Source organism: Tamandua tetradactyla, chromosome 22 (genome assembly GCF_023851605.1).
Source record: "Tamandua tetradactyla isolate mTamTet1 chromosome 22, mTamTet1.pri, whole genome shotgun sequence".
Classification (NCBI taxonomy): Eukaryota; Metazoa; Chordata; class Mammalia; order Pilosa; family Myrmecophagidae; genus Tamandua; species Tamandua tetradactyla.
In genome coordinates this window covers 40,854,506-40,882,256 of record NC_135348.1, presented here as the reverse complement: position 1 = coordinate 40,882,256, position 27,751 = coordinate 40,854,506, and the positions used below count along the sequence as shown (strand labels likewise).

Sequence of the window (27,751 nt, the reverse complement as noted above, 5' to 3'; positions counted from 1 at the left end):
ACTCTGAGTGTGTCCATTGAAATCTGGTGCCCATAACACAGAAATTTAGATGACATGGGAGCAATATCGGATATGGTGATAACACTAATGCTACTTTTCACATTGATCTTACAGTTCACTAATTTACCTGCACCATTTTCACTTAAATTGCTTTTAAATAGATTCTTTTCCTTCCTGACCTCTTTATTTTAAGTAAGTGCAAATTTCTTCCGTTTGATTCAAGTTTTACAGATTACAGGAATATTTTGAACAATGGACACATTTAGAATTTTGTATTAACTGTGATTTTGCCAGACATGCCTTCTCTGTCCAAATCACAGATAAAATTACTGACTAGAACGAGGTCCAGTGTGGAACCCTGTGATAAGCCACTGGAAACAGTTCTCTCAAATTTCAATTCAAGTCAACAGGGAGTTGACTGGGGTCTTCCATTCACAGGCAAGCCGGATCCAGGATGCAGGCATTCAACATAACAGATACCTGTTTGATAGGACCAGATGTCAACATAATTATGAAACAATAAATGAAACATTAAAAAAAATAATACCAGTAAGCTAAGAGCCTAGAACTAGGTTAGAAAGGTGTTTCTTTCTCCAACACAAAAGGTTTGAAATTCACTATGAAAACCATTATTGATGAAAATCAGAAAGGATAAGAACATCTGAAGTTAGATGAAAGATATGGTTCTATCCTGAACCTGATTCCTCTGGTGGCTGAGAATTTTTGTTTCAAGACTTCTCCTTTGAAGTGGAGAGAATGGTGGTAAGAGTGAGCCTCTTCCAACGAAGGACAGAATCACCACTTGTGCAGAGATTGCTTCCCATTCTCTCTTCTCTCCTCTCTCCTCTCTCCTCTCTCCTCTCTCCTCTGGGACTTTGCAGCAACATCCTGTTTATCTACTGTACCATCAACTTCCTCTCTATAAGCTTCTTACTCCACAATATATTTCACAATAAATTAAAGATTTCCCTTATGATTTGGTATAAGGTGGTCACAACTGAAACATTAATCCAAACAACATACTAATGTAAAAATGTGTAAAAATTTCCATGAGAACTGAATTATTGTATTAATAGCTCATTGTTATTAGGTAGAAGTTTTTTATCACCTAGAACAATTCCTAACCTATGGAATATTATCTTGTCAACGAATAGCTAATAGATATATCTCACTTTAAGAAAACACAGCACATATAAACCCAGATTTATTATGAAAGCATAATTGAATAGTGATAGACAATATGACGAATTTTTCACAAAACAGAAGGTCAGAAGGAAAAGCTATCCAATAATTTATAAAATGATAAACTAGTAAACAGTTTTAAGATAAAGCAGCATATCTCTGATTTATGAAATAAATAGTTTCTCATGCCATTAAGCATTTGATTTAAATTTTATCTTAATAATACACATTAGTTCATTGTATAAATGTATTTTAACCTATTTAAGTATTACACTAATTTCGTATATTTATACCTTTCATATTTTTGCCATAAAATACTCTGATGAACATAATGAAGTTCACTTTTTGTCATTTCCTAGGGATTAATTTCTGAATCAAAAGACATGAGCATTTTCAGATTCTTGACGCACTGGATACACCAGGCAGAGTTTAAGGCAGGTCTGAGGCAATTAATAGTAACAAAGGGATTAAGCAAACCTATATGCTGAGAAATGAGACCCCCCCCATCACTCACCCTCTTCATTCACTTGGTTCCTAGAATACTGGCAATCAAAACTGGAGAAAATGACCTGAGGAAAGACCTACAGAAAATGACATTTGGAGATTCTTTAATTAATAGTGACATCCTATCTAATCACCCTACACCTTAAAATTAATCTACTACTGTTCGTAACTAATCCATAGATTGCCGTAATTATCACCCACAATTTCCTCGTATCAAGGATTACATTTTCCAGTCGCTTTTCCATTTATTCTCTCCCAGCTCTTCCCCTGACCATCCCGGCCATTTCTAACTTGGGGGCAGTCCAGGGCAGGAGATCACACGTGGATCATTTTCCCACGCTGAAACACCATAAGCTCTCTTATTCCTACCCTCTTTTTTGCCTTGGAACACAGGTCACAGAAGAGTCCATTGCTACATCTAATGTGCTGAAGTCCAGAACGGGTCTCCTGGGGTCAAGTGTATTTTAAAATAAATAGAGCCCCCTAAAAGAATAAAGGGTCCAGACTAGGCAGACTAGGCACGTCTGCAACCACCTTTTGTTCATCCTTGTATTTCCAAAGACCAGAGCGCAGCTGGCACAGAGCAGGTGACCAGTACGCGTTTAAATGGATGGATGAACGCGTCGACTTCAGGCAGAACACAGTTTCACCTAAGGACATAGTTTCACCTAAGGACAGCGTCCCGGCCGGCCTCTCCCCCAGCTCCCTCTCGGGTCTACCTCGGAAGAGCTCCTCTCGGGTCCCTCCTCCACCCCACCCCACCCCACTCCTTTTCCCTCCGTTCCCGCGTTCCTGGCCCTTGAGCTCCCGGCGGTGGCCTTCTGTGCTGAGGGCGGCGCCTGGTCACCTGTGTCCCTCCCCTGGGACCGCTTGGGCGGAGCGCGCAACTCGGGACCCCCCCCCCCCCACCATGGGCCGGAGGCGCTGAACCTGTCGCCCGGGGCGCGGGGCCGGTACCCGGTGACCGACGCATTGGCAAGGCGGGAGCACCCAGACGCGGAGGGAGGGCGCCCGGAGTGGGCGCAGCCCGGGAGGAGAGCACCCAGGACCAATAGGCGAACCCCGGGGCGTGGCGGCCGGCGGAGCGGCCCCCTGCCACCCCCCCACCCCCACCCCCCGGCCCCGGGGCCGGGGTGCTGCGCGAGGGCGCGAGGGGCTGGACGCCGGGGCCGGCGCGGGGAGACAGGCAGCTGCAGCCCGGAGTCCGACTGCCCTGGCCCTCGGCGCCCACTCCCCGAGGCTGGGCGCGCGGCCCCTGCGGGAGCGAGAGCTCGCCGCGCCCTCGGCGTCGCGGCTGTGACCCGCGGTGCCTTTGCAGAGAGTCGCAGCCAGGCATGTTCCAGGTGCGCAGGTCCAACGTCCCCGCCCCTGGCCCCCGGGACCTGCAGGACCTGGACTCGGTGCAGCGCGTCCTGGTACACAGGTCAGTGCGCAGCGCGCGGCGGGGGCCAGCCGGCGCCCCGCTGCCCCCGAGGAGACGGCGAAGGGAGGGGGCAGCTTCTCTTTCGGGGTCTCGAAGGAAGCCTCGGATTTGGGGTTCTCCGCGGTGCGGCGCTGGCCGTGGGAAACGTGCGCCCCGGCCACCCTTTTCGGAGCCGAGCGCGCCCTCCCCGCCCGCGGGCCGCGGGGACCCACACCCCGTCCGGAAGGAGAACCTGATTCAGTGAACTTGTCCTTTAAACTCCTCCAGAGTTCCTCCAGGAAACTGTCTTGTTTGTACTTTCATTGTGATTGGAATTAGAAGGACCCTCTTCTTTAAACACATCTAATTCCACCCACCCCTCCCCCCGAGCGCGCGCGCCCACGCGAGTAACAACTCCACTCAAGAAATGTGAGTTCTTCGGAGGAGGAGAGCCCCAAACTTTCCGTCAACCGCGAGGGTATTAATTTACTGCCAGTACCTTTGTCCAGCCTTATACTTTGTGCGAAATAGGCTAACAAATATCAAATCCCATCGTACCAGTGCTGAGTTTATAGGAAAGAAAGAAATTAGAATTAGCAGGGGAAGCAAGTTCTCTTTCCATGGTAAGATTGAGAGGATGGATAAAATGTTAGCTAATCCTGCTGCAACTCCAGGAAGGCCTGGCTTCACATGATAAAGAAAAAAACTTTTTTAGAAATAAATCAAAAGTAGGTCTCGAATACATTTGTAGTGAGAAAGGGTAAGTGGCCCTTAGCACATGTCTGCCCGGGGACGGGGAAGGGTTTCTGTGAGTTCTCTCCTCTGTAAACGCTTCAAGTGACCCTATTTAGTCTTTGTGAAAACTACATGAACTGTAGAAATCCTGTGCTGGTGGAAGTGTGAGTAGAAGAGAAAGACTGTGCAAGGGAGAAATTTGGTCTCTTCCATTCGAGAGCTGTCTTCTGAAACCTGCAATTTTCCACAGTTGGTTTTTTCCCCAAAGAAAACTCTTGACATGTATAATAAAATATTATTGGCTAAATTCCCAGAGACAGTTCCCTGCATTTAAAAAAATTACAGTCCAGGAAGTGATAATCAAAAAAAGGGTTAAGTAGAAAGTCATTCATAGCATGACTTTGGTAAAAGTTTGTTTTAAATACTTAAGTTTCTTAAGACCCAATTACAAGAGAATTTCTTCATATTTTCACCTTTTTAAATACCAAGTGACAAAAATTCCAAACTGATTTTTAACACTACAGGATTTCAGAATCAAGGGACAAACCTATCTGAATGAGCCAGGGCACAAAGAATATGCTTAAGCTATAGTCATCAAAACCAAGATGTTTATTTAGGAGGTAAGCAGCAGAGTATTTCTGAAATAAACCTGCTGCTCAGTATTAGAATGGAGAACTGCTTTATCTGAATTACAAATAACTGTTCCCATATGTTATAGTAATAGAATCTGAAACTATATATATATCAGTATTAGGGCTAACAATGCCTTCATTTTAACATGATATGAAAATATTTTGTCTTTATAATGCATTATTTTTATCATTAGCTATTAGTGTATTCCAACACACTTTAAAAATTGGGGACATGATAGATTATATGTAGAGATTTCTTTTTCACTTAAGGAACCTATATGTTTACACAAGTTCATATAACTCAAATATCTTTTGCTTGTGTATATAAAGATTTGTTTAGGCATAGTGCAGGAGAGAAATCAAATAACCTCTACATCATATTCATCATAGTTCTCTTGGAATAGACCAGTGCATGGTCCTTTTTTTACATAAAAGTTTTATGTTTTCTGAAACACCTCCTGTAAATCACTCCCCAAATTTTGGCAATTGCAATAAAGATACCAATAGCCTTGAGCCATAGAAAATCATAGACATAAGAAAAGAGCAAATTATTCTATTTTTATCTTATTTTAGAGTAAGTCTTCTGTTTATTTTTTTAATTACTTCTGTATTTTCCATTGCAAATATGGTTTTCAGAAGGTAAAACATTAAATTGCTGTGCTTTTGAAAATGATACTTCAGCCAAACCAAAATTGAAACAAAGTTGCAAATCATGAGGGTTAGCTTCAAAATATGTCAACACTAAAATAACAGTAGCTCAGCAAAAAGCATTCAGCTACTCTGCTTTTTGATAAAAAACTGCATATAGGTTGTCTGAGTCAGGAAAAAACTTCAGTACTGCATTTCTCAGTTACCTTTCTTAAACAAATTAACATAATTTTGTGTCATCTTGATCCTAAGAAGAACCCAAATAATAATAATTAAGGCTTATTAGTATTTTGCAAAGATTAAAAAAAAACTTATGCACAAGGCTGTTGCAATTTAATCATTTCCTTGAAATCCTATTTCTGTTACATACTAGTTGTATGACTTGGCAGCATTTTAAATTTCTCTATATCTTCCTGTCCTTTTCTGTAATAGAGAACTGGTAATACCCACCACACAGGCTGGTGCTCTGAATTTCAGATAATATGGAAGCACTTTATAAACCTAAAGTCCTGTCCAATCTAAGGGATATGTAAACAACTGTCCTAAAAAACTAAAACAAAACATGAAACTATTCTTGAAGACTGAGGACTTTGCCCAAGGCCTCATGCCTAATGAACGGTGTTGGTGTTTTGACACCTACACCAGAAGAGTGTGAGCTAGAGGTGGGTGCCTAAAAGTGTTTGATGACCCAAATTTTATAGTTTTGCCAATGGCAAAAATATGTATATTAAAAACATCTTAACTATCCAGGATTCTCTGGGGTAAAGGTGTGCCCCGTTAAATAATATTAATGACAAATATTATTAAATAATATTAATGACAAATGAGTTTTGCGGTACCAACTTAAGTTACTTTTATGATTACTTTAGGTTCTTACCTGTATTCCATATATTTTTTTTGTTCAAGTGTACAATGCATGATCTTAGAACAAGTTAAGTTCCATTATATTTTTATAGGTAATTTGATTTATATATGGGAAAATTAGAATTTTAGATCATGATACAATTCTGCAAATGAAGGAGTGTTGAAATGTTATTTTTCTATATTATGACTCTATCTCAAATTTGAAAAATTCTACATTATAAAGTCTCAGTTTTTAAAATGCTCTTTTGCTAGCATTTTAAATGTTGTTTATTCATGATTTCAAAAATGACTTTGATTGTCAGTGCTACCACATAGTTCATGAATTATTATTTCCATGTTCATAAATAAGGTAATATTCATTAATTCCTAGCAAAATTCCGTTACATGAAATTTTACATTCCAGTTAGAAAATTTTAAGTGAACTTGACCTCCTGTGGCCCTGTTTTCATTTACTTCTTATTGCTGGCTTCTATTACTAGTGGGGAAAGAGCTCTTGAACCTGCTAAAGATACTAAATATTTAATTATGCTCTTATCTGGTGTATTTTATGTCAGAATTGTATTATTCGTCTACTTCAGATGGTAATCTATGGAAATAAGGACCTTATGTTTCATAGGAATTTAACTAAACGTATTTGGGCCTCACAGGATGGATTTTGTGTAGTCGAAAATGGAAAATGAGAATATACCCCAGTCTAAATCTTAATGTTTTTATTTTTGCTAATTATGAAACAAACAGAAACAGTGTTCTTACAAAGGTAGGTCCTGAAAATGACACCTTACTCTTTCCCTTTTTTCACCATCTCCAATGCATTTAAAATTGTTAAATATTAATATACTTAGTGCAAATAGGATACATAAAGTTATAATCGGATCAATACCATGCCTTGGAAATTAAAATAAGAATAAAACACAATGCGGCTATTTTTTCTTTTGTGAATGACCAAGAAAAGTGGCAACTTCTCCTCTTTTTCCACTAAACTAATGCATGGAAATACATTACCAAAGAAGGTGACATGACTCAGGGACATATCTAGTGTAAAGGATCATTTCTTAAAGATTTAATTATACTGCATTTCTTCTTCCAGTTCAACCTTGTTGAAAGGTGAAAGATTGAAGGGGAGAAAAAAAGAAAACCTAGCCATGTCCTTCAAGAGTTTGTTATTTGGTTGCAAAGCCAGATATATTCCTAAATAATTCAGGTACGAGATACTCATACATGTTCTGGCAGAAGTTTAAGAGATATATTATGAGAGGAAGGTGGGAAGAGGAATTCTCAGTGAGGTGGGAGAAGTGTCTGGGAAGGCTTGCTGGAAAGGGTGCTATTTGATTTAGGTGTTAAAGGAAAATGTAATATTTTAAGTGAATTTTGGGCAAAGAGCATTGCATAGTGAGAAAACTGAGTAAATAATATATAAATTACCTAGTTTTATGTGCTCCTTACTTTACATACCTTAATTCCTTGAATCCTCAAACAGTCCTGTGAAGTAAGTACCAATATTTGAATTTACAAAGAAACTCGAGATTGGTGTAATGGTTAAGTCAGCTTGGCAGACTATGATGCTCAGTTGTATAAGCGAGCAAACACTGGCCTGATTGTTACTTAGAGGACAGTTCATGGATTTACATCATCAGTCAGTTGACTGCTTCTGTGGTTGATGAAAACCTTCAGCAGAGTTCGCAGCTTGCAACATCTGCTGTGGAATTTGCCCATCCCCATAGCCGCATGAGCCAGTTCATATTAAAAAACCCGTAATGTTGACTTCCAGGAAGATGGCAGAGTGGAGTGGACTGAGCTTACTCCTGCTCTGTGCAACAAGAGAGGGGACAGGGAGAAAGTGACCCAGACTGGGATCCCAGGATGTGAGCACCCAGCAGAGTATCTAGGCAGTTTTGGGGAAGAGAGAAGTGGGGGGGTCGGGATGCGAAGAGGCAGTGCGTCTGGTGAGGTGTAATCAGAGGGAACTGATCATCCCTCCCTCCAGCCTTCTCCAGCTGCTGGCTGGAGAGACCTCCCTGTGTGGGTCAGTGACTGCTGGGAGCCAGAGGCAGGCCCGATTGTCCACTATGGGGTGCGGCCCCCAGGTGTAGGGAGTGATTGCCTGGCCAGGTGCTGGGAATAGCCAGCCCTGCAGGCGTGATATCTGACAAACTGCCAGTACTGCTGGCCTGCTGATCCCCAGCCCTTGTTGGTCCCCAGTCCCACCAGCGGGGACCAGCAGTCTGGCCACTGTGGCCAGGAGCATCTCCTCTTGCAGTGTGGGCGGTCTTGAAGGGCTGCTGACCAGGAAGGGCAGGCCTGGGGGAAGAGGGGGCCTCAGATGCGCCCCCTGCTGGCTAGAAGCAGTAAGTGCAGGCTGGTTGCTACCGTCCAGGAGGGAAGAGCCTGAGGGGAGGAGGTGGCTTGGGATCACCACCTGCTGGGAAGAAGGGGTAAGTGCAGGCAGGCTGACTATCTGCCTAGGTTTTTATTTTTATTTTTATAGTTTTTCTTAATTTTCTTTTCCCCTTTTTAAAATGCATTATTTCTATATATTTTTATTAGTGGTATAATTGTTCTTTCGTTATTTTTTTGGATATTTTATATTTTCATGTTTTTATTGATAATTTTTTATTTCTTATTTTATATACTTTTTATTATTCTATTTTATTTCATTTATTTTTATTACTTTCCTTTCTTAAATTTTCTCTCCCTTTGGTGGGCACTAGTCTGAGTTCACTGCCAATATATCTTGGGGTGTTGCCTTTTGACTCTGAGGACTACTACTGTTGCTGTGTGTGTTGTTGTTTTTTCATATTGTTATTATATCTTTTACTTTATTATTATCTCTTTTTTTCTTTCTTTATTTTTTTGGGGGGCGGTGGCGGTGCATGGCCAGGAGTCGAGCCTGGCTCTCCCATGTGTTGGGCATCTATTCTGAAATAGCCATACATCCTTGCCTAGCTTCTAATAGACACCCAAGTTGAATTGTGTCCCATACATGAGATCCAGACCTTGATTTGGCAGGGAATAACTGAAAAAACAAGAACAAAAGAGAACCTTCAGTGAAAACCAAGTAAATACAAAATTTTAGATGAGTGAAGGAAACCAACTTGCAACATAACCTATGAGGATATTGAAAATGCCCCAGAAACAACAGAAAATCACAAAGCCTATGAAGATCCAAGCAGGAATGGCCCAGCTGAATGATCAAATCAAAATTCCAGAGGGGACACAGAATATGGAGCAACTACTCATGGATATTTATAAGGAAATAAAGGTTACCAGGAAGACACTAGAAAAGCATAAAGAAGAATTTGGGAGATTAAATAGAAAAAAGGCATTTCTCACAGAAATGAAAGATACAGTAGACCAAATTAGAAATGCACTAGAGTCATATGATAGCAGATTCAGAGAAGCAAAAGAAAGAATAAGTGAGCTGGAAGACTGAACAATTGAACTAGAGTGCAAAAAAAGAACAATTGGGAAGAAGAAAGAAAAATGCAACTGGATCTTAGGAGCAATTGTGGACAACAAGAGGTTCTACCTTATATAATGTAAGTATCATTGGTGTACCAGAAGGAGAAGAGAAGAGTAAAGGGCTGGGAAAGTTCATTGACGATATAGCTGGGAGAAAACTTGCCATCCCTTATAGAAGACATAAATATGCAAATCAAAAGGCCCAACAGCCCTCAAATAGAATATGAATAGCTCACTCCAAGACACATGCTAATCAAACTGCCAGGTATTGAAGAGAAACAAAGTACTGAAAGCAACACGACAAAATCTATCTACTATGTTCAAGGGAAAACACATAAGACTGACTTCAGACTACTCAACATGAGTAATGGTAGTTTAAAGATAAAAACAGAGAGAAGGAAAAGAATATAAAGATCTGAAAAATAAAAACTGAAGAATAAGATGGTAGAGTCTGGAACTGCATTTGGCAGGATTACTTTGAATGTTAATGGACTAAACTCACAAATTAAAAGATACGGAATGACAGAATGGATTAAAAACATAATCCATCTATATGCTGTTTACAAGAGATGCACCTTAGACTTGAGGACACAGATTGAAAATGAAAGGATGGAAAAAATCTTCAATCCAAGCTGTAACCAAAAGAAAATAGGGGTACCTATACTAATATCAGACAAAACAGACTTTAAATGTAAAAACATCATAAGAGACAAAGAAGGAAACTGTGTATTAGTTAAAGGGACCATTCAACAAGAAGAAATAGCAATCATATATGTGCATCTTCCCAATCAAGGAGCTCCAAAGTACATGAGGCAAACATTGGCAAAACTGAAGGGAGCTACAGACATTTCAATGGGAGTAGTGGGAGACTTCAATACACCACTCTCCACTCTAGACAGAACAGCCAAAGAGGATCAACAAGGCAACAGAGAACCCAAACAATGGGATAAATGAATTCTACCTAATAGATATAGATAGATAGCTGGATCATTACATCTCGAAACACAGGATATACATGCTTCTCTATCACACATGGAACATTTCATGTGCTGGGATCAAAGCTGAGACTTTGTAAATTTAATAAGATTACAATAATCCAGAGCACTTTCTCTGATCACAATGGAATTGGAAATCACAATCACCAAAGAACCAGAACTTTTACAAATATATGGCCATTAAACAACACACTCTTAAATAATCAGTGGATTAAGGAAGAAATTGCTAGTTAAATCGGTAAACACCTGGAGAAGAATGATAATGAGAATACAACATGAAAACTTATGGGATGCAGCAAAGGCAATGCTGAGAGGGAATTTTTTTGCTCTAAATGCCTATATTAAAAAATAAGGGGCCCACCTTCCATGTGGGAGACCCGGGTTCGATTCCCGGATGACGCACCCCAAAAAACCAAAAAATAAGGTGGGCCATGGTGGCTCAGCAGGCAGAGTTCTCACCTGCTGATTCCTGGTGCCTGCTCATGTAAAAAAAATAAATAAATAAAATAAGAATGAGCAAAACTTAAGGATCTAACTGCTCACCTGGAGAATTTAGAGAAAGAACAACAAACTAACCTCAAAGCCAAAGAAAAAAAGGAAGAGAACTAATAAAGATTAAAGTAGAAATAAACAAATTGGAGGACAATAAAACGAAAGAATTAATGAAATCAAAAGTTGGATTTTCGAGAAAACCAATAAAATTGATGGACCCCTAGCTAGACTAACAAAGAAAAAGAGAAGTCACAAACAAGCAAAATCAGAAGTGAGAAGAGGTCATTACCACAGATCATGAAGAAATTTTTAAAAATTGTAAGAGAATATTATGAACTATATGCTGACAAACTAGATAACTTAGATGAAATGGACAAATTCCTAGAAACACATGAGTTACACATACTGACTCGAGCAGAAATAGAAGATCTCAACGAACCAATTACAAGTAAAGAGATTCAGTCATTAAAATTCTTCCCACAAAGAAAAGTCCAGAACCAGATTGGCGTCACAGGAGAACTTGAGCAAACATTCTGAAAAGAAATAATACCAATTGTGCTCAAACACTCCCAAAAATTTGAGGAAAAATGAATGATACCCAACTAATGTTATGAAGCTAACATCACTCTAATACCAAAACTGAGTAAAGATGCTACAAGAAAGGAAAACTACAGACCAATCTTCCTAATGAACATAGATGTAAAAATTCTTAACTAAATACTAGCAAAGTGAATCTAATGCCATTTCTCACCATTAAGTATGATGCTGGCTATGGGTTTTTCATATATGCCTTTTATGATATTGAGAAAGTTTTCTTCAATTCCTAACTTTTGAAATATTTTTTCAGGAAAGTATGCTGGATTTTGCCACATGCTTTTTCAGCATCAATTGATAGGATCATGTGATTTTTTTCCATTTCCATTTGTTAATATGCTGTATTACATTGATTAATTTTCTTGTGTTGAGCCACTCTTGCATTCCTGATATAAATCCCACTTGGTCATGATGTATATTTTTTAATATGTCATTAGCTATCCCATTGATTTCATCTAGTAGATTTATAGGAACATCTTTGCTTAGTTTTTCCTAAGTCTCTGTCTCCTCTGGTGTTTTAATTTGGTTATTATGCTGGGCTATATCTGATATACTTAGTGATCTTCTGTTGCCTTTGAGGCATGTAAACATCTTGATAGGGTTATTTTGGAAGTTGATTTCCTTCAGTTGTCTAAAGCTTTGTATTTTCAGGATTGATTTGGAGCAGGATATGGGGCACTACAATGCAGTGACAGGTTGCAGTGCAGTTATAGGCACGGGTTGGGGACACTACACTGGTTCCTGTGAACCTGAGGTAGGGGGTGCAAGGTTTTGGGGGTGTGGTGTGGGGGCTGTGGGGACAGGGTTCAGCTCAGGCAGGCCTTGGGGCACAGAAGCAGTGTGTGGCATGGAGGGACACAGAGGTAGGGCATGGTGGGAAGTGGATGCGGGTCCTAAGCAGATGCACGGGCACTGGTGTGCAGTCAGGATGTGGGGGCATGTGGAGCATGGGGGTTGCCCTATTACTCAGCAATACCAATACTCAGTATATACACGGATGAACTGAGGGCAGTGACACAAACAGACATTTGCACACAGATATTCATAGCAGCAGTATTCACAATTGCCTTGAAATGGAAGCAATTCAAGAGCCCATCAATAGACAAGTGGATAAACAAAATGCGGTATATACATATGATGGAATATTATGCAGCAGTGAGATGAAATGATGTCCCAAAGCATATGACAACATGGATGAACCTTGAGGACATAATGCTGAGTTAAGTATGTCAGGCAAAAAGGACAGATACGGTATGATTTCATTATTCTCAGAGGCTACACTGTAGAATATAGCAGACATAGAAGTACACAAAAGCCAGAGACAGAGGAAAGGGTACCCAAAGAGACTGAATCTAAAGCAAGGGAGCAGACAGAAGTGATGATAACTAATTAGTGGGTTTATAAGTTACATTGACATATTGAAGGTGATAATGATTAAAAGGGGATGTATAATGCCATGTATCCCAATGATTAAATTTATGATTATAAATAAGTTCTCACCTGAACTATTTCAGTGGTTTGATACTGGACAAGGAGTCAATGGCAGAGGGATATAGAGGGGAACTAAAAATACATGCTATGGCCAATAGATAACAGGAAAACATCAACAGTACCACAGCTGTACCAGGGGCAACTAACTGGGGGTTAAGGAGAGGAACAAGTGAAAAGGGGTAGTTTTGGTTCACTAGTTGGTAACATTATGTTTGCCAGTTCTTTGTCCTTGTGCCCTAATGAAAATGGTCCAAAATTGAGAGTGCTGCTGATTGTACAACCAAAGATACTATAAGACATGCTTTGTTTATTTGGGACATTATCCATGATCCTCAATAGATAGAGGGAGTCAAAGGATCCAATGACTGAGAAGCACAATGCTGAATAGTGATGCCTTTCTATCGTGGAGTTTGGTGGGCTACCAAAAGCAGGGATGTTGAGGGAACAGTGGGCTGTGCCAAATGGGCCAGAAGCAAATGAACAAATATGCTGCATTCTCTCTCAGAAAATACTTCTGAAAAAATGAAAGCCTACAGCAGGGCTCCACCCCACAGACCCACGCATGCGCACGGCCACATCCTTCCCACGGGGTGCCCACACATCCATGCACCAGCCTCAAGACCCCTGCACCCCCACTCCCTGCCCCGCACACATGCCCACCCTAGCCCACCCCTGCACAAGCACCCTGCTCCCACACCTGGCAGGTGCTCAAAGCACCCCCACACACACGTGTGCATCCCTGCCTCAACCCCCCCATACCTATGCTTCTACACCAGTGCCCCGCCCACCAGACACCACCCTCCAACCCACATCCCGCAACCCCCGGGAACCTGTGCCCTGCCCCTATACACCGACACATTTGCATCCTGGGCCCCCTGAACCCCACCACCTGTGCAAGGACACACCCACACCCTGCCTTTCCTGTGCCCTGACCTCTGTGCCACCTCCCCCACATCCTGACACCCACGACCCCCATGCTCCACATGCCCCCACATCCTGACTGCACACCAGCGCCCGTGCATCTGCTTAGGACCTGCATCCACTTCCCACCATGCCCTACCTCTGTGTCCCTCCATGCCATACCCTGCTTCTGTGCCCCAAGGCCTGCCTGAGCTGAACCCTGTCCCCACAGCCCCCACACCACACCCCCAAAACCTTGCACCCCATACCTCAGGTTCACAGGCACCAGTGCAGTGTCCCCAACCCGTGCCTATAACTGCACTGCAACCTGTCACTGCATTGTAGTGCCCCATATCCTGTTCCAAATCAATCCTGAAATACAAAGCTTTAGACAACTGAAGGAAATCAACTTCCAAAATAACCCTATCAAGATGTTTACATGCCTCAAAGGCAACAGAAGATCACTAAGCATATCAGATATAGCCCAGCATAATAACCAAATTAAAACACCAGAGGAGACAGAGACTTAGGAAAAACTAAGCAAAGATGTTCCTATAAATCTACTAAATGAAATCAATGGGATAGCTAATGACATAAAGGAAATAAAGAAGACACTAGAAGACATAAAAAGGAATTTGAAATAATAAATAGAAAAATAGCAGATATCACAGACACTAAAGATGCTGTAGACCAATTAAAAAATATACTAGAGACACACAACAGCAGATTTGAAGAGGCAGAAGAAAGAATAAATGAACTAGAGGACAGGACAACTGATTTTGAATGCTCAAAACAGCAAATGGCAAAAAAAGATGGAAAAATTTGAATTGAATCTCAGAGAAATGATGGATAAAATGAAGCACACAAATACAAGAATCATTAGTGTCCCAGAAGAGAAGAGTAAAGGGCTAAGAATATTAGTTGAGGATAGGGGAAAACTTCCCAACCCTTAAAAATGACACAAATATGCAAACCAAAGAAGCCCAAAGAACTCCAAATAGCATAAATCCAAATAGGCCCTCCCCAAGGCACCTACTAATTGGTCTGTCAAATGTTGAAGAGAAGTAGAAAATCCTGAAAGTGGCAAGACAAAGTCAATCTACTACATACAAGGGAAACCACATAAGATTGAGTTCTAACTGCTCTCAACTGGCATGATGGAGGTGAGAAGGCAGTGGTATGATATATTTAAGATCCTGAAAGAGAAAAACACCCAGCCAAGAATTCTGTACCCAGCCAAATTGTCCTTCCAAACTGAGGGAGAGATTAAAAGTTTCACAGACAAACAAAGACTGAGAAAATATGTCAACAAGACCAGCCCTACAAGAAATACTAAAGGGATATTTGCTGACTGAAAAAAAAAAAGGCAGGAAAAAAAAGGTCTGGAGGATGCCACAGAATTGAAGAGTACCAGTAAAGGCAACTTAAAGGATAAAAAGAGTAAGAGAGAAAAGAATATATAGATCTGACAAGTAAAATCCAAAGGATAAGATGGTGAAGTCAAGAAATGTCTTTGCATTAATAACTTTGAATGTTAATGAACTAAACTCACAAATTAAAAGATAGAGATTGGAAGAATAGATTAAGAAATATAATCCATCTATATGCTGCTAACAAGAGATTTATCTTAGACACAAGGATACAAATAGATTGAAAGTGAAAGGATGGAAAAAGATATTCCATACAAGCTGTAACCAAAAGAAAGTAGAAGTAACCTATACTAATATCAGACAAAATAGACTTTAAATGTAAAAGATCATAAGAGACAAAGAAGGACACTATATATTAATAAAAGGGACAGTTCACCAAGAAGAAATCACAATCATAAATGTTTGTGCTCCTAATCAAGGAGTTCCAAAGTACATGAGAAAAACATGGCAAAACTGAATGGAGTGATAGACACTTCTACAAGAATAATAGGAGACTTCAATACACCACTCCCCTCTATTGATAGAACAACCAGACAGAGGATCAGCAAGGAAATAGAAAAATTAAACCATTTTATAAATGAATTAGACCTAACAGAGATATGTGGCTCATTACACCCCAAAACACCAAGATATACATTCTTCTCTAGTGCTCATGGAACATTCTTCAGGATAGATCATATGCTGGGGCACAAAACAGGTCTTTATAAATTTTAAAATTCTGAAATTATTCAAAGCACTTCCTCTGATCACAGTGGAGTGATGCTGGAAATCAATAACCACCAATGAATGAGAACTTCACAAATACATGGAGTTTAAATAGCACACTCTGAAACAACCAGTGGGTCAAAGAAGAAATTGCTAGAGAAATCTGTAGCTATCTGGAGAAGAATGAAGATGAGAATACAACATGTCAGACTTATGGGATGTGGCAAAGGCTGTGCTTAGAGGAAAATTTATTGCCCTTAATGCTTATATTAAAAAAGAAAAAAGAGCAAAAATCAAGGACTTAACTGCTCACCTGGAGGAGCTTGAAAAAAGAACAGCTAACTAACCCCAAAGCAAACAGAAGAAGAGAAATAACAAGGATTAAAACACTGTTAAATGAATGGGAGAAAAAAAGAACAATTGAAAGAATCAATAAAACTAAAAGGTGGTTATTTGAGAAAATAAAATCGATGGACCACTAGCAAGGCTGAGAAAGAAAAAAAGGGAGAGGATGCAAATAAGCAAAATCAGAAATGAGAAGGGGCCATTACCACAGACCCTGAAGAAATAAAAAAAAATCGTAAGAGGATACTATGAACAACTATATGCCACAAACTAGACAACCTAGATGAAATGGACAAATTCCTGGAAACACATGAGCAAGCTATACGGACTCAGGAAGAAATAGATCTTGGCAAACCAGTCACTAAAGTGATTCAGTCATCAAAAGTCTTCCTACAAAGAAAAACCCAGGGCCAGATGGCTTCCCAGAGGAATTTATCAAGCATTCAAGAAAGAACCAAAACCAATTGTGCTCAAACTCTTCCAAAAAATTGAGGGAAAGGTACACTGCCTGAATCATTTTATGAAGCTAACATCACTTTAATATCAAAACTGGGTAAAGATGCTACAAGAAAGGAAAACTACAGACCAATCTCCCATAATGAACATAGATGTCAAAATTCTCAACAAAATATTAGCAAATCAAATCCAACAGCACATTAAAAGATTTATACACCAAAATTAAATGGGGTTTATGCCAGGAATGCAAGGATGGCTCAACACAAGAAAATTAATTAATATAATACTGCACATTCATAAAATGAAAGGGGAAAATCAGTGGTAGATGCTTGCCTTTCATGCGGGAGACCCGGGTTCATTTCCTGAACCATGCAACCCCCCCCCCCAAAAAAAAGAGAAAAGAAAAAGAAAGGAAAAATCACATGATCATCTTGATTGATGCTGAAAAAGCATTCAACAAAATTCAACATCCTTTTCTGATGAAAATACTACAAAATGTCAGAATCAAAGGTAATTTCCTCAATATGATAAAGGGCATGCATGAAAGATCCATAGCCAGTATCATAGTCAATGAAGAGAGACTGAAAGCTTTCCCCCTAAGATTAGGAACAAAACAAAGATGCCCTCAGTCACCACTATTTTTCAACATGGTGCTAGAAGTTCTAGCTAGAGCAACCAGGCGGGACAAAGAAATAAAAGCATCCAGATTGGAAAGGAAGAAGTAAAACTTTCATTATTAGCAAATGACATGATACTATACTTGGAAAATCCTGAGAAATCTACAGCAAAGCTACAAGCTAATAAACAGATTCTGTAAGGTAGTGGGATCTAGGATTAATGTACAAAAATCAGTAATGTTTCTATACATAAACAATGACCTGAGGAGTCAATTAAGGAAAAAAATCCATTCAAAATGGCAACTAAAAGAATCAAGTATATAAGAATGAACTTAACTAGGGATGTAAAGGACTTGTACACAGAAAACTACATAATATTGCTAAAAGAAATCAAAGAACATCTAAATAGGTGGAAAGACATTCCCTGCTCAGGGATAGGAAGGTTAAGTTTAGTTAAGGTGTAATTTCTACCCAAATTGACCTACAGATTCAACACAGAGCCGATCAAAATTCCAACAACCTACTTTGAAGTCTTGGAAAAGCTAGTTGCCAAATTCATCTGGAAAGGAAAGATACCCCAAATAGCTAAAAGCATCCTAAAAACAGGAAAAACAAAATGGGAGGATTAACACTTCCTGATTTAAAACTTATTTGAAAGCCACAGTGGTCAAACCAGCATGGTACTGGCACAAAGATAGAATTGAATCAAGAGTGAAGAAATAGACCACCAAATCTATGGTCAAGTGATTTTCAGCAAGGCCCCCAAATCTACTGAACTAGGACAAAAATAGTCTTTTCAATAAATGGGCATGGGAAAACTGGATATCAATAGGGAAAAGAATAAAAGTGGGCTCTTATCTTACATCCTATGCAAAAACTAGCTCAAAGTGAATCAAACATCTAAATTAAGAGCTAGTACCATAAAGCTCCTAGAAGAAAATATAGGGAAACATCGTCAAGACCTAGTAATAGGAGGTAGCTTCCTAAACTTTACACGTAAAGCACAAGCAACAAAAGAAAAAATAGATAAATAGGAACTCAAAATCAAATACTTTTGTGCCTCAAAAGGCTTTCAAAAAAGTGAAGAGATAGCCAACTCAATAGGAGAAAATATTTGGGTCTATACATAATATTACCATATTGAAGGTGAACATGATTGAAAGGGGTTGCACAGACTCATGCCCCACTGATTAGCACTAGAAATATAATAAGTTCTTGCATGAACTACTGCCAAGGTATGAATCTTGTACAAAGAGTGTATAGGTTTGGAGTACAGGGGGGAAACTGCTATTGCATGTGATGGGCTATGTTTAACAGGAAACATCAACAGTACCACAGCAACACTAGGAGTAAATAATGGGGGGAGGGAAAAGAGTCAAGGGGAGGTTTGGATTTTTATTTGGTGGGGGTGTGCTTATTGGTTGTCTTTCTCTTGGGAACAATGAAATTGTCTAAAATTGACAGTATTTATGGACTGCTGACTTTGGACAGTATACATGGTGCTTAATGAATGGAGGTGGCTGAAGGATGCACTGACTGAGAAGTAGGTTGACCAACAATGGTGTAAACATATGATCGAATATTGTCCTGCACAAAAAGGAATGAAATCATGAGGCATGCAACATTGTGAAAGAAACTGTGGGACATTTGGCGAATGTCCACAAAATTCACCAAATTTTGTGGACAAAAGAGCAATTATTATATGGTCTTATTTAGAAAACACTTATAAGAAAACAGAGACCTGGATTGTAAACTCTTAAAGCCATCACATCAAGTCCAGAGTGGTAATGATTATTTCTGGATTTTGAGAGGCTGTTTTATACATGTACAACCTGGTATTTAGAGTTAAGAATGAAGCCGATTAGATTGGGTTTAAGGTAATTCAGAATACAGGGCAAGAAATGCATTGTCTACATTTTAGAACCTCATCTGCTCTTTGAGACCAAAGGAAGAAAGTTTTATTTTGTCCAGAACCTAAATTTTCAGTAGTGCATAACCTAACTCAACCTGTCTGGATAGCTCATTTAAACAATCCAAACACAGGGAACCCAAAATAAGAATGAGGGCCTTTGATCCTGTACAATTTAGTGTAATGCCTGGATACATCCCAGAGTATATTAACCAAATAGCCAAAAAGTATTGGCAAAGTCCCTTGAGGGATGGGGAGAAAAAATATGGAACTATCAAACTTTACCAAGGGGGGAATCCCCTGATACTGTTTCAAATATTATGGACACCAAATCAATAGGCCAAGCCCCTGATCTTGAGGCTTGCTCTTGTAAAGCCTATGCATGTAGTGGAGAAGCTTAGTCTATCTATAGGTATGCCTAAGACTTATTTCTGGAGGGCCTCTTCTGTTACTCAGATGTGGCCTCTCTCCCTCTCCCTCTAAGCCCAACTCTGCAAGTGAAATCACTGCCCAACCCCCTAAGTGAGACATGACATTCAGGGGTGGACATCTCCCTGGTGGCGGGGGAGATGATTCCCAATGATGAATCTGGTCTGGCACCGTGGGATCAACAATGACATCCTGACAAAAAGGAGAGAAAAAAAAGTGTAAGAAATCAGATATCCATGGCTGAGAGAGTTCAAATAGAGTTGAGAAGCTACCCTGGTCACTCTTATGCTATCTTCAGTTAGACATTGCTACCTATCTTAACTTGCCAAACCCCAAACAAAACCAATCCTGCCAATCCTAAAGAATTTTTAGGGCATTATATAAGATTCTACAAAGGTTCCATGCACTGGGGTAACTTTCCAGAAACCTGCAACTTCCAGATGGGCCCTGGACCAGATAAGTTCTGAGATGCAAAGGGGCCAGAATAACTATTTCCATCCCATATAATCAAAAGCCTCTTCCAGAGTGAAACACTTAGAATGGGATAGCCCAAATACCCCTAAAGAGTGGGAGAAAGATCAAAGTTGATGGTGGAGTTGTACAGAGAAGTTAGGGTTTAACAAATGAATAGGATTGCTGAATCATTCCATTGATATTTCTTTAGTCTCCAATACCTTAAAAGCAGATAGAAGTAAAAACCTCAAATGGGGGAATTGTAACCTATTCCAGACTCTGAAATCTGTTCTACAACTAATTGTTGAGATGTGCTTTGAAATTTACAGCTTTTTAGTGGATATGTTATTTTTCGCAAAAAAAAAGGGAAAAAAAAATCTTCTAACCTCCAGTGTTTTGGAGCATCTAAAAAGAAAAATCTGGTGAAATGGTAACCCATAACAAACTCTGAATTCTGTTCGGGATTTACTTATTGAAGTGTAGTTTCAAAATCATTGCTTTTATTTCTTTATATTTATGTTATATTTAAAAATTAAAAACAATTTTTAAGAAATAAGAGCCTGGATTGTGGGCCTTTATGGCAACCACATTTAGTCTGAAACTGTGGTCATATGTCTGGATTCTGAAACACTGAGCTGTATGTGTGATAACTGGCATTTCCCTGGAACTTTGAGTAGTCTTGTGACACCAGGGTCCCAGAAATAGGGTTCTACAGACCTGAAAGCAAGCATAGCTTTATGGAATAACAGTTGAAGTTACCAAGAAAGAGATTAGGCCTCAGAGTTTAAAATGAAGCCAGTTTGGCTGAATGTAAGGTAAATTAGAGTGCAGGACAAAAGCTGATCATGTGTGTACACTAGACCTTCAGCCGCCCAAACTCCTGGAGTCTGAATGGGAATGAGGCCTTGTAATTCTCTATGGCCTGGTGTAGTGCCAGGATACATCTGATACTGTGGTGGACTGATAATTTAAAAAATATTGGTAGAGTACCTTGAGGATCTGAAGGGGGGGAATGTATTTTTATATTCAACTCTCCCATCTTGGAAACCCTTGGTATCTTCCCAACCATTGGGACATCCAAGAAAATCGGCCAAGCCCTGGATTTTTAGGCTTACCCTTATGAAACTTATTTCCATAGGAAAAAAGGTTATACTACTCTTAACAAGGTCTACAAGTTGCTTCCAGTTATCTCTTTGTTTCCTAGATGTGGCATCTCTCTCTCGAAGCCCAATTCTGCAAGTAAAAGCATTGCCCTCCTCCCTGGGTAGTACAAGCCATTCAGAGGTTAATATCTCCCTGACAATGTGGGGAGTGACTGGCAGGGATGAGTTTGGCCCTGGCACCATGGGATCAACAATGCCTTCCTGACCAAAAGGGGGAAAATAAGTGTAATAAAATAAGACATCGATAGCCAAGAAATATCAATTGGACTAAAGAGGCTGCACTGGAGGCTGCTTGTTTTAGTTTGTAAAAGCTGCCAGAATGCAATTTACCAGGAACAGAGTGGCTTTTAAAAAGGAGAATTTATTATATTGCAAGTTTACAGTTCTAAGGCTGTGAACATGTCCAAATTAAGGCAAGGCTATAAAAATGTCCAAACTAAGGCATTCAGGGAAAGATTCCTTGGTTAAAGAAGGCTGTTGACGCTCAGGCTTTCTTTCCCATTTGGAGAGGCGCATGTCAACATCTGCTAGCTTTCTCTCCAGACTTCTTCAGTGGCTTCTCTGGGGGCATTTTCTTTATGCCTCTCCAAAGGTCTCTGGCTGTGTGGGCTCTGTTGGTTCTAAAGCTTTTTTCCAAAATGACTCCCTCTTAAAGGACTCCAGTAAGCAACCCCACCTTGAATGGGTGGAGACACTTCTCCACGGAAACCTTCTAATCATAAGTTACCACCCATAACTGGGTGGGTCATATCTCCATGGAAACAGTAAAAAAGATCCCACCCAGCAATACTGAATGAGGATTAAAGGCACGGCTTTTGTAGGGTACACAACAGTTTCAAACCCACACACTGTTCTTATGTAAGCTCTGGTTAGATAGTGCTAATTGCCATCGTTTGCTAAACCCCAATCAACATCTCTACTGTTGTCTCTTAAGAACACCTAAGGCTCGAACCAAGACTATATAAAGGTTTCATGCACTAGGTTTGCCTTCCTGAAACATACAATTCCCAGAAGATTCCCAAGTCAGATAAATCCTGAAACCCAGAGGGACCAGCCTCTCCAGGATTATCAGTTAACTACATCCCCCATATTTTATTGTGGACACCCCTTCTCAACATGAAAAAGTGAGAATAGGCATTCCTGAGAGATCCCTATAGATTGGAAGAAGGGTTGAAGGGGAAGGAGGAGGTATAACAGAGAAAATGGGATTTAACAAATGTTATGGCTGCTGAATCACTATATTAATATTCCTTGTAGCCGTTAGTGTCTTAGAGCAGCTAGAAGGAAAATTCTGAGATTATGGAATGGTAGACCATGGCAAACACTGGGATCTGTTCTGTAACTACTTATTGAAGTATACTTTGAGAATTATCGCTTCTTTCTTCGCTTTGTATATATGTTGTATTATACCATTTAAAACGTTTTTTAAACTCTCATAATATTTACAGATGTAACATATCACTTCTGTTTCCTTAGAGAACCCTGATTAATACAAATTTTGGTACGAGGAATGGTTCTTCAGAAACAGAATCTTAAGAATGAGATTTTTGAGTTGGTTCTGGGATTTCCGGGATTGGTTCTCTAACCTGATTAGATTCAAAGGTACTAATGACTCTATTTACATCAAGATAGCAGTGATAGTCCCTGAGTGGGCAATGGAGATATGCAAAATATCACCACCAGATACAGCTACTCAAATGCTTATAAGAGGTAAAAACCTCTGGGTGAGAGTGTTTTTAACATCTTCACAGTTTTGTGGAGATAAAAAGTATAGTGATGTTGGCTGGTTGTTCCTAAATATGATAGATACAATTGTAAAACAATGGGATGAGCTCAAAACTTTAAATTCCCAACTTAAGTGCTGCATGATGCACATAAAAATTTCCATGTGTGCCTTGAAAGAAAATCTTAATTTCTGTAGCCATAGATTTGAGGTTTCTGAAAACCAGTCCCAGTGTCTCATTATGTAGGCAGCTGAAACACAACAGAAATTGAATTCCCAGCTTTGTAGGTTGTCACCCATTAAAGTGAGGGCATTGAGTGGAAAGGAATGGGATCCTGAAAATTGGAATGGGGACATATGGGTTGATAATAATAATGCCTGAGGTAGTCTTTGCCACATAAACCTGTAGTGGTCTGCCCTGAGGAATCACCCATCCAACCTCTACCTGAAGAGATTAACCCTGCTGTGTCTGATAAACCTGTAACCACCTCCCCTGTGAAAACAGCCTCATACTTGTGTCTGAAGATATTAACCCTGTTTCACAGGATCAAATGGCAATGGAATGCCCTGCAGTAGTTGGCTTTTAAGACACTTCTAATTCTTCTTATGCCCCACCCCCATCACCCCTCTTTTCTTGCAGACCTATAACTAGACTGGAGTCCCAACAGGCCCCAAAAGGCAAGGTACAAAGTGTAACCCATGAGGAGCTTCTTCTCTATGCTTCAAAAACACTGCATAATTTTTCCAATTTACATAGAATTAGGGGAATATGTATGGGAATGGATATTAAGGGTATGGGATAATGGTGCAATGAATGTAAAGTTGGATCAGTCTGACTTTATTGATATGGATTCACTAAGTAGAGATTGTGGATGTAGTGTTGAAGCTCAAGGGGCTAGAAAGGGCTGTAACAGTTTGTTCAGATGATTGGCTGAAATATGGAAAACATGACCTACATTTTGTGAAGTCAAAATGCCAGAACTGCTCTACTATAATGGATTTGTCATGTAAGACCTGCTCACCCACCTCCAGAGGACACACTTTTCACAAGGACAGTGAGAAATAAATTGTGAGAATAACTCTATCATCCCCGGAGAGATCTGTGTTTGCTCTTCTATGTAAATCAGATATTACCAAGGGAACTTTTTGTCACTGAACTTAAATGCTAAAACACAATGGGGATGATTTGATCCCAGGTTGGCAGAAGCCAAGTGGCACCTCTTAATTGACAAAGACAAAGTGGGCATTGCTACCATACTGGACAGCAGTCTCAAAGCAGTAGTCCCAATAGTCTGACTTGCACAGACCTACGATGTTGGCTTATAGATCGTGAGGTACCTATAGGTAAAATAGATAGGCATCCACTAAATTCTTACTTGATCTATATAAGAGGAAGAATTCTTATAGGTCAAGTGAACAAAAGCCTAACTTAAATTAAAAAAAAAACAGAATGTCATAGGCCCTTAATCAATTCCCAGACTTGAGACAGTTTACAGATCCAAAGCCCCTTGAATGAAGGGAAAGCCAGGTCCCCTTGGGGAAGGACCCTGTTACATTGCCAAAAATGTATATTGTTAATCTTCCTAGCCTTCCCACAAAGAGACCTATGGCCTTTTACCAGGGCAGCTGCAATGGGGAAAAGGAAATGATCAAACATTTCAGGGATTATTAGACACTGGCTCAAAGTGACATTAGTACGAAGAGGCCCAGAATGTCAGTGTGGTACACCATCAGTGTAAGGGCTTGTAGAGGTCAGGTGATTAATGGAGTTTTAGCTCATGTCTATTTCACAGTGGGTCCGGTGGATCCCAGGACCCATTCTCGGGATATTTCCCCAGTTCCAGGATGCATAATCGGAATAGACATACTCAACAACTGGCAGAACCCCCACATTGGTTCCCTACTTGTGCAGTGAGGGCTGTTATGGTAGAAAAGGCCCAGTGGAAGCACTAGAATGTCCTATACCTAAGAAAACAGTAAATCAAAAGCAATACTGCATTCCAGTATGAACTGCAGGGACTAGTGTCACCATCAACTCATCAACTGTCCTATTCAGAAAACAGATGGATTTTGGAGGATGACAGTGGAATATTGTAAACTTTAACCAAGTGATTATTCCAATTGAACCTGCTGTTCCAGACATTGCTTGAGTAAATCCCCTAGTACCGATATGAAGCTTTTGATCTGGCAAATGCTTTCTTTCTCAATTATTGTTAGTAAAGACCACCAGAAACAGTTTGCATTCAGCTGGCAAGGCCACCAATACCCCACTGTCCTACCTCGGGTATATCAACTCTCCAGCCCTATATTATAATCTAGTCCATAGGGTTCAGGATCATCTCTCTCTCCCACAATACATCACACTGCTCCATTATATTGATGATATTACTTGATTGGAACTAGTGAGCAAGAATTGGCTACTCTAGACTTATTGATAAGTCATTTGCATGTTAGAAGGTGGAGGATAAATCTGAAAAAAATTCATGGGCTTTTCACCTGAGTGAAATTTCTAGGTGTGCAGTGGTGTGGAATATGTTGAGATATCCCTTCTAAGGTGAAGGATGAACTGTTGCATCTGGCCTCTCCTACAACTCAAAAGGAGGCACAATACCTACTTAGCCTCTTTGGATTTTGAAGGCATATTACTCATTTGGGTATGCTACTCCAATCATTTAATAAGTGACCTGGAGAGCTGCTAGTTTTGAGTGGGGGTCAGAATAAGAGGAGTTTCTGCAACAGGTCTAGGCTGCTGTGCAAGCTGCTCTACCACTTGGCCGTATGATCCAGTGGGTCCTATGGTGCTGGAAGTGTCCATGGCAAATAGAAATACTGTCTGAAACCTTTGGCAGGCCCCTATAGAAGAGCTACAGCATAGTCCCTTAGGATTTTGGAGCAAAGCCCTGCTATTCTTTGTAGATAATTACTTTTCTTTTGAGAAACAGCTTTTGGCATATATTGGTGCTTGTAGAGACCAAATGCTTAAACATGGGCCACCACGCTACCTTGAGACCTGTGCCAGTCTGAATCTGTGGTGGACCCCAGAAAAGCCATGCCCTTTAATCCTCATTCAACATTGCTGGGTGGGAGCATTTTGATTGTTTCCATGAAGATGTGACCCACCCAATTGTGGGTGGTAACTTTTGATTAGATGATTTCCATGGAGGTGTGTCTCCACCCACTGAAGGTGGAGTTGCTTACTGGAATCCTTTAAAAGAGGAAACATTTTGGAGAGAGTCCCTTTTTTCGGTAGAGCCATGAGAAAGCCAGCAGACGCTGCCATGTTCGCCATGTGCCCTCCCAGCTGAGAGAGAAACATTGAATGTCATCAGCCTTCTTGAGCCAAGGTATCTTTCCCCAGATGTCTTAAATTGGACACTTCTATAGACTTGTTTTAATTGGGATATTTTCTCAGCTTAGAACTGTAAACTAGCAACTTATTAAATCTCCTTTTTAAAAGTCATTCTGTTTCTGGTATATTGCATTCTGGCAGCTAGCAAACTAGAACAAGAACTGAGTTGCCTATCATGAAGTGGGTATTGTCTGATCCACCAAGCCATAAAGTTGGGTATGCACAGCAGCACTCCATCATGAAATGGAAGTGGTATATATGAGATAAGGCTCAATCAGGCACTGAAGACACAAATTATATGAGGAAATGGCTCAAACTCCCATGCCCCCCATCCCTGCCACACTACCTTCTGTTTACCAGCCCACTACTATGGCCTCTTGGGGGGTTCAACCATATGACTGAGGAAGAGAAAACTGAGGCCTGGTTTACAGTCAGTTTCACACAAGTAATACCTCAAAGTGGACATCTGCAACACTGTAGCTTTTTTCTAGGACATTCCTGATGGAAAGTGGTAAAGGGAGAGTTTTCCAGTGGCAAAACTTTGAGCAGTATACTGGGTTGTTCATTTCGCTTGGAAGTAGAACTGGCTGAAGGTACATCTGCATACTAATTCACAGGTCATTGCCATTGGTTTGGCTGGATGGTCAGGGAGTTGGAAGGAACATTATTGGAAAATTGGTGACAAGTCTTGGGGAGAGGTATATGGATAGACCTTTCTAGGTGGGCAAAAAACACACGAGGATATTTATGTCCCATGTGAATGCTCACCAGAGGGTGTCTTCAGCATAGGAACATTTTAATAATCAAATGGATAGGATGAACTATTTTGTGAATACAAGTCAGCTTCTATATCCCCAACCACTCCAGTCATTGCCCAATGGGCTCATGAACACAAAGTAGCCATGGTGGTAGGGATGGAGATTATGCATGGGCTCAGTAACAGGGACTTCAGTTCAGCAAGGCTGACCTGACTACAGCCATTGCTGAGCGCCCAATCTGCCAGCAACAGACACCAAAACTCAGTCTCCAATATGGCACCATTCCCCAAGGTGATGCCTGCTACTTGATGGTGTGTTGATTACATTGGACTACTTCCATCATGGAAGGGGCAGTGTTTTGTTCTAACTGGAATAGACACATAGTCCTAGTATAGGTTTGCCTTTCCTGCACATAATGATTCTGTCAAAACTACCATCCATGGACTTACAAGAATGCCTTATTCACATAATGCTATTCCACACAATGCTATTCCACACAGCATTGTTTCTAATCAA

At 40.3% G+C, this 27,751-nt stretch overlaps 1 protein-coding gene across 1 annotated transcript in view; it reads left to right on the top strand.

Annotated features, from left to right (window-relative positions):
• Positions 1-3,013: 3,013 nt before the first annotated feature.
• INTU (inturned planar cell polarity protein) overlaps positions 3,014-27,751 on the top strand; it is a 127,787-nt gene continuing 103,049 nt past the window's right edge. Inside the window, exon 1 of the mRNA XM_077140080.1 lies at positions 3,014-3,109. Within this exon, the coding sequence (XP_076996195.1) occupies positions 3,021-3,109 (89 nt within the window). The 5' untranslated portion in view covers positions 3,014-3,020. The remainder of the gene's footprint in view (positions 3,110-27,751) is intronic.